At 52.2% G+C, this 7,521-nt stretch overlaps 1 protein-coding gene across 1 annotated transcript; it reads left to right on the top strand.

Moving 5' to 3' along the window:
* The first annotated feature begins 1,623 nt into the window (after positions 1-1,623).
* klhl36 (kelch-like family member 36) lies at positions 1,624-7,515 on the top strand. Its single transcript, XM_008293578.1, has 8 exons — positions 1,624-1,734; positions 2,125-2,319; positions 2,492-2,614; positions 3,529-3,750; positions 4,885-5,190; positions 5,626-5,853; positions 5,940-6,097; positions 6,730-7,515. Exons 1-8 carry the CDS (start codon positions 1,681-1,683, stop codon positions 7,301-7,303), a joined length of 1,860 nt encoding a protein of 619 aa, XP_008291800.1. The 5' UTR covers positions 1,624-1,680; the 3' UTR covers positions 7,304-7,515.
* Positions 7,516-7,521: the final 6 nt, after the last annotated feature.

The following is a 7,521-nucleotide window of genomic DNA, read 5'->3' as shown; positions in this document are numbered from 1 at the left end:
ATCCATCCATCGCTCCTCCTTGAGGCTCGCATCACGTTTGTCTTCATCTCACTGAAACGTTTCCAGATGACAGTCAGAAACCAGTAAACCAGAACCAGTAAACCCAGAAGCTTCTGGCTGCAGGTTCCGCCTGTTTTCTGGCTGTCAGCTCTCAGAGGCTTCATGAGGAACTGATTCTCTGTAACGTTCAGAGTTATTCAACAGAGACTAAAGTCCACGTCTCAGTCCATCAGGATCTAATCCACAGAACCCAACAGGTGAATATGAGCCTTGAACGTCCCCACAAACGGTCAACATACTTCAAAATAAAACCCCAGCTGCTTTGGTTGTGCTTAAACACAAAGAACTGAACTGATGTGACCACTGCTGATCATTAGCTGTATTGTAGTGGTTCCAATTTATTCTGTTATTTTCGTTTTGTCATTTATTAATTATTCATTTTGTTAGAATCATAATCAAAGTAGTTTATACTGAAAATCCTTCCCGGTGGCCCGCTACTATAGCTTGCTGCTAAGCTAACTGGCTACATGCTAGCTGCTGCTGCAGCTGTGCGCGCGCTAATAAACCGTGTTTTACCGGTGAGACGTCCCGGTGAGAGCGGGATGAGGTAAAGGGCAGCTCACCGGCTGCGGTTCGGTTCGGTTCGGTTCTGTTTAACGTCGCGTTTTGACGGTTTTGTTCCGAACAATGCGGATGTTTGTGGTTGTTGAGCTGAAGTTGGCACATCAGAGACGCTGCTGACGGACAGACGGCCGAGTGACCAACGTAAGAGCGGCTCGGTTCACCGGAACAGGTGAAAGCACAGGTCCGCTGCTCGAGCGGTGGACGCTGAGTGTCATTGCTAACGGGGATGCTAACAGCGGTGCTAATAATAATAGCAGTGATGCTAATAATAACAACAGTGATGCTAACAGCGATGCTAATAATAACAACAATAACGGTGATGCTAATAACAACCACCAAAGTAAATAACAACAATAACAACGTGAGTGAGAAGCTGCTGTTGTCTCTTTGAGTCTCTTCCGCTTGAACTCCTCTTAAAGGCATATCTTATCTGACTAGCGAAGCTGTAATTACACCAACACAAGCAGCAAACCTTCTTTCTTCTCGTTATTCTGGAGTTTGTGGTGGAACTGAACAATCGATGGTCCAGAACAGAGTCCGGTTGTTTCTCTGTCTGTCCACCGATCAGTGAAGGGATGTAATCTGTCCTGAACTTGATCAGCAGATGATCGCAAACCCGTCAGCTGACTGTTTCAAACAACAACAACAGGTCTGACATTTACAGGAATGAAGAAGCCAGAGGAGCAGCAGGACGCCCGTAAGGGCAAAACCATTTCAAGTGTTCAGGAATGAAATCAGCTGCAGCGTCACATGTTCTTCAGTTACTGATCAGCTGTACAGCCTGGTGATGGTAGAACATCTGGAACATCTGGTGACATGAAGGAGAAACATCCATGAACGTCTTCAGTTCTGGTCCAAGAAGATGTGAAGAACTTCCATCAAATGTTCTGCTTGTTGTCCTGTTTCATTTGTGACAGTAAATCTAACAATAAGCGAGATATGTGGGGTGTTTAGAGCCCGGTTCAGCTCTGTGTGGTGCTGATGGGTCCAGTACAGCTCAGATGATTGTTCTAATCATCAGTGTCTCCTCCAGATGAATCCAGTCTGAGCCACGTCATGGACAAACCGAGCCGAGTGTGTCGACCGCAGCGCATCAGCGAGTCCTCCAAGGTCAGTCTGCTGGGCCCAGTCCACCTGGAGCTACACGGGACTGTTGAACGTGTGGTCCAGATGTCGGCTGTAGTCGGCGCCGTGCCTCAGCGGTCATTAACCACTGATGGAAGGATTCATGTTCATGTCGTCTGAGACACCAGATCTGAACGAGAACTCACGACAGAAGCTCTGCCCTAACCCGGGTCCAGCTCTGCCCTAACCCGGTGCTGGATTAGGGTAGAGCTGGACCCGGTGCTGGGTTAGGGTAGAGCTGGACCCGGTGCTGGGTTAGGGTAGAGCTGGACCCGGTGCTGGGTTAGGGTAGAGCTCAACTCAGCGGCCCGTTCGGCCTCCGTAAAGCAGAGCTGTGTGTCGGACCCGCTCAGGCCCGTTGTCTCTCTGCTGCAGGTGTTCCGGTGGTCCGATCAGGCTGCAGAGCTGCTGCAGGGCCTCGACCAGCAGCGACAGCTCAGCGTCTTCTGTGACGTGGTTCTGGTGGCAGACGACCAGCGGGTTCCGGCCCACCGAGCCCTGCTGGCCGTGTCCAGCCCGTATTTCCACGCCATGTTCACCCTGGGGATGAAGGAGGAGCACCAGCAGGAGGTAACACACCGGAACCGGCCCGACTACATGAAGCCATGTTTCTAGAATGTACTGAAAAGTAAAAGTTCGTGTTCAGGTTGGAGCCGTTTGGATCAAATCAGTGTTTCCACCCAGCTGAGGGTGAAGGTTCTGGTCAGGGCTGGTGTGATCACATCAGAGTCTCCTCCTGCAGGTGGAGCTGGTGGGGATGTCCTCCATCGGTCTGAAGGCTGTCGTGGACTTCCTGTACAGCGGAGAGCTGCCGCTGGACGGAGGAAACATCGACCACGTGCTGGAGGCTGCACACCTGCTGCAGGTAAGACACGGAGCGGCTGCCGGAACCAGAACGGACCGAAGCTTCAGAACGTTTACGTGAACATCACAGCAACGTGTTGAGTAGCTTCAGCTGAATGAGACACCACCAGTAGAAATACTAACAGGTTGAGTTTACATGGACCTGAAGGCATCGTGGACACACACACACACACATATATATGTGTGTGTGTGTGTGTGTGTGTGTGTGTAGAACATAAAGCAGCAGCAGTGGTTGTCGACATTCAGGAAATCCAGACATTTAATTAATTATAAAACAACAGTCTTAAAGTTCTGATTCACGTATTTGCTGCTCAGACGCTGGTGATCATTTTGTGTGTCCTGCTGACATCATGAAAGAGCTTCACTGTTACTAAACACAACCCACAAGGATCTGGTCCGGTTCTGATCAATCCGTTGTTCTGCCAGCGACACTCAGCAGCTCCGCTCTGGGTCGACTTTAGCTTATTTAGCAGAAGTTGGTGCATTTTTCCTGATATCTGTCATTTCATTGAGGAGAATGTGTCCTGAGCCGATAAAGCTCTGACTGTAGCCCGAAGCCTTCCTGCTGCCGCTATAATTTAACGCTGGTCGTTTCCTTCGCGCCGTCTCAGACCTTCCAGCGTCATAGTTATTATTTTTGCTGCACTGCGTCTGAGTCGTTGCTGGTTTTGTGTTTTACTGGTTCCAGCTGTCCTGTCTGAGTGCTGGTCCTGCACTGATCCTCATGTTGTCTTATGAGCATCCTCTGGCTCAGGCTTCTTCTGCAGTCTGAACAGTTTCCTGCTCAGCGTTCCTCTGAGCAGCTCAGTGACCTGTAACCTGCTGAACAGTGGGACGCGTGATGTGTTTGACGGGACCACAGCGGTCGGTCCGGTTACCTGTGGAGCTGCTTGCTCACACCTGAGCTGTGTCCAGGTGTGGCGGGTGGTGGACTTCTGCTGCCAGTACCTGGAGCGGGAGGTGAGCGAGGACAACTACCTGTACCTGCAGGAGCTGGCTGGGCTCTACAGCCTGGAGCGCCTGGACGTCTTCATCGACCGCTTCATCCTCGCTCGCTTCGCCACGCTGTCCTTCACCCCCGACTTCCTCCGAGACGTTCCTCTGCACAAGCTCAGCTCCTACCTCTGCAGCGGACAGGTACCGCCTCGCTCCACGCCGACGACACACAAAGACCAGTTCATGTGTGGTTGTTTCCTGTGCATACGCTGGTTAGTGAGAGGATCACGTAGAAGTCTTGGTCGCCAAAAACCCTCAAAGACGGTGGAGTCGTGTTTTCTTCACAACAATCTGTGGATCAACGTGTGAAGCCATCACACTGTGCACCTCATTGGTCTGAACATCTGCTCTCTAATGATTAGAGACCAGATACAAACCAGTTACATGATGCTCCACCAACCATCAGCCCTTCATCTGTCACCCTGAGAGGCTGATTGTTTCTCCTGTGACTGGCACCAGCAGGAGCTTTAGTAATGTCCAGTCTGGAGCCAGTGAGAGGAATACGTGCTGAGAAATAATGATGATAAACTTTATTTATAGAAGGCTTTTCACAAACTCAAAGACGCTTTACATGTTAAAAATAAAAACAAAACAAACAGGAAAAAAAAGCAAATACAAGAATACAGAATAAATCAAACTGAAGAAAACAGAACAAACAGTTGGAAAAGCAAAAAAATAAATAAATAAAAAGAAAATACATAAAAATAAATACATAGTTTAATGAGTTAAAAACAGATTAGAATGAAGTGTTTTGCATTTATGGCCAACACTTTGAACAGCGAGCAGGTCTGATGGTGCAGCCCATCTGGACGAGCTCTATGATATGGTTCCTGGGCTACAAGAAAAGTCCAGCGCGCAAATCCTGTTGTGAGAAGTGGTACCATGAAAAAGACTAAAAGACTAGGGTGACAGAGTCAAGCTCTGGTGCTTCGTGGACTATCGGAGGAGACAGAAACATGGACCTGCTGTGACCATATAGCGGGTCTGTAGTGTTGGTACCATTGGAGACCAGACGTACCGACAGATGTTTAGAACTCTGACTACATTACCTGTCAGGTCAAACACTCCTTCACAGATTGGTGCAGAGAAAACGATGGAAAAATCGACGGGACCCGATTTCTTTAACAACGTTTACTTCAAACTGTTGCTACCGACGACCCAGACTTCCCACGTGATCCACTCGGTCCATGTTCACGCTTTAGTCTGTCAGATGAAGGAGGAAGAAGGAGCTGTACATGTGACTGATCAGGTGACCATCTCTGCCTCCACCTTCAGATCCAGCACGACAGCGAGCAGGCCCTCCTCCAGGCCGCCCTGCAGTGGCTCAGCCAGACGCCTGACCGGACCGCCCACGCCCGCCAGCTCCTCTCCCATATCCGCTTCCCCCTGATGCCGGCGGGGGACCTGGTGGGCCGGGTGCTGCCGGCGATCCGGGCCCTGCTGCCGGAGGAGGCCGGCTGTGAGGCGCTGGTGGAGGAGGCGCTGGGGTACCACGGCTGGCCCAGCGCTCAGCCGCTGCTGCAGACCGGCCGCACCACGCTGAGGGGCGGGGTGGAGCGGCTGCTGCTGATTGGAGGAGAGGTACCCAAGTCTGATCTGTGGAGCAGCTTGAGACGACTAGGGTTTGACTTGTGACTTGTCTAAAACAACTTCAGACTTGAGGCTCCACAAAGATCTTTCACCATTAAAGCACTTAATGCTCGAGACCTGCTGTTCAAAGACTCGAAATTCGCTGTAATAAAACTAAAACTTGAAAGACTTCAGACTGGCTGTACCAAGACGTGACAGTATTAAACTGAAACTTGTTGACTTGAAAACTCAAGAATCGCTGTCCTTTAAGTAGTGAGATGTGTTGTCCCAAAACGTGAAACTTGTCCCGAGTCGTTAGGCTGTAACACTCAAGACTTTGCCTGGAGACTCGTAAGACTTGAATGTTTCAGTCCTACATGTTGGGCCCGTATTGTCAAACTCAGGACTTCCTGAGTGTTGTTCACTGATTGGTCCTTTCCTGTTCAGGCGTCAGAGTGGGGGGAGGAGCTCAGCGCCAACGTGTGCCGGCTGGATGGTGAAACAGGAAGTTGGGTTGTGGAGACGGAGCTGCCGGCCCGGCGGAGTCACCACTGCCTGGCGGTTCTGGGGGGCTTCATCTTCGCCTCCGGGGGCAGCTCGTCCAGGGACAACGGTGGAGACGCTGCCTGTAACCTGCTGTACAGATACGACCCCCGACACAACCAGTGGACCCGGGTAAGGGAACGCCACCGTTCTGCTGGCTCACTTCCTGTTTGTCCTCCAGCGTTTAAATAAGCACTGAAGTGACGATGTTGTTCCAGGGAGCGCCGATGAACCAGCGGCGGGTGGACTTCTACCTGGGGGCGGTGGGGGAGTGTCTGATCGCTGTGGGAGGACGGAACGACACCGGAGCCCTGTCCTCTGTGGAGGTCTACTGTCCGGCTGAGGACTGCTGGTCCTACGTGGCTGGACTGCCCAGGTAGGACCTTACTGCTGCTTCATAGAGGTTGCTGCAGGGAGGCCGTCACTACTCACAGGCTCCTGAATAGAAATGTAGCATGGTGACCATCGGGACCTTCCCTCTGGGAGACTGTCAGGCCATGTAAGGCCCAAACCTGGTCCATGTTCTGCTAGATGGGGCTCAACGGCAAACGGTTAAACTTGAAGAGGACAAGCACCATTTTTTCTGCTCTTTCGATGTTCCCACGGAGCAGAAGTGTTCTCCTCTCTAATGTATGGTTCACCGTGTATGCAAACATTTAAACACCTCCATTGTTCTATGTGTTCGTAGAACTGAGTTCTGTCCAGTAACTTGTTCTTCTGCACTCTGAGTTAACTTAGTGGCTGAAGCTGTTGGAGCTCTGCTTGGAGGTCCTGAACCTCCTCAGAGTCTCTGTCATGGTCCCGTTGCTGCTAAACTCCCACAATGCTCTCTGCTGCCACCATGAGCTGTGGTCTGAGCCTCTGCTGCTCAAACACAACGAACTGCAATCTGCCACTTCAGTAGACAGTAGGAGGCGCCACCTAGTTGGAGGGGAATTGGATTCGACCCAAAACCCCACATTTACTAACAGGCTTTCAGTAACGTTTCTGGGATTCTGTGTTTCGTAGGTTCACTTACGGCCACGCTGGGACGGTCCACCGAGGCGTCGTCTACATCTCTGGTGGTCACGACTACCAGATCGGGCCGTACCGCCGAGACGTCCTGAGCTACGACCCGTCACGGGACGGCGACTTGTGGGTGGAGCGCCAGCCCATGTCGCTGGCCCGCGGCTGGCACTGCATGGCCTCCCTCGACCACCTCATCTACGCCATCGGAGGCAGCGACGACCACGAGGACACCACCGAGCGTTTCGACATCCTGCAGGTGGAGTCGTACGACCCTCGCGGCAGCCAGTGGACCCGGGTGTCGCCACTGCTGCTGCCCAACAGCGAGGCGGGGCTGGCCGTGTGGGCGGGGCGGATCTACGTGCTGGGCGGCTACAGCTGGGAGAGCATGGCGTTCTCCAGAACCACGCAGGTGTTCGACCCGGACAAGGGCTCGTGGTCCAAAGGGCCCGACCTTCCCAAACGCATTGCCGGCGCATCGGCCTGCGTCTGCACCGTGAAGCCTCCGCCGACTGCAGTCTCGCCGGAGAAGAAGCAGATCGGCCGAGGGGTGAAGGGGCGGTCACATCCAACGTAGCAGCAGACAAACGGACTCCTGAGACCTTCAGCAGGACACCGGTGGGTTCTCGTCCTCAGCCAGAGGCAGAGCAGCTACAGGAACAGCAAAGTCAGCCCACATGGTGACATGAACATCTGCTGCTTGGTCCTTCGTCTCTGGTGTCCTTCAGCATTCAGGAGCCTCTCTGTGTTTGTAAAGCCATAAACTAAGAGCTTGTCGCAGCATCTCCACCATAA

The sequence above is a fragment of the Stegastes partitus genome, unplaced genomic scaffold, assembly GCF_000690725.1.
Source record: "Stegastes partitus isolate 25-593 unplaced genomic scaffold, Stegastes_partitus-1.0.2 Scaffold895, whole genome shotgun sequence".
In the NCBI taxonomy this organism is placed as follows: Eukaryota; Metazoa; Chordata; class Actinopteri; family Pomacentridae; genus Stegastes; species Stegastes partitus.
This window is presented reverse-complemented; position numbering and strand designations above follow the sequence as displayed.

Excerpts from the sequence above, each read along its gene's own strand:
- klhl36 (XM_008293578.1), top strand. The coding sequence starts at position 1,681 with ATGGACAAACCGAGCCGAGTGTGTCGACCGCAGCGCATCAGCGAGTCC. Across the intron at positions 2,615-3,528 it reads AGGCTGCACACCTGCTGCAG|GTGTGGCGGGTGGTGGACTT; the intron begins GTAAGACACGGA and ends AGCTGTGTCCAG. Across the intron at positions 5,191-5,625 it reads TGCTGCTGATTGGAGGAGAG|GCGTCAGAGTGGGGGGAGGA; the intron begins GTACCCAAGTCT and ends TTTCCTGTTCAG.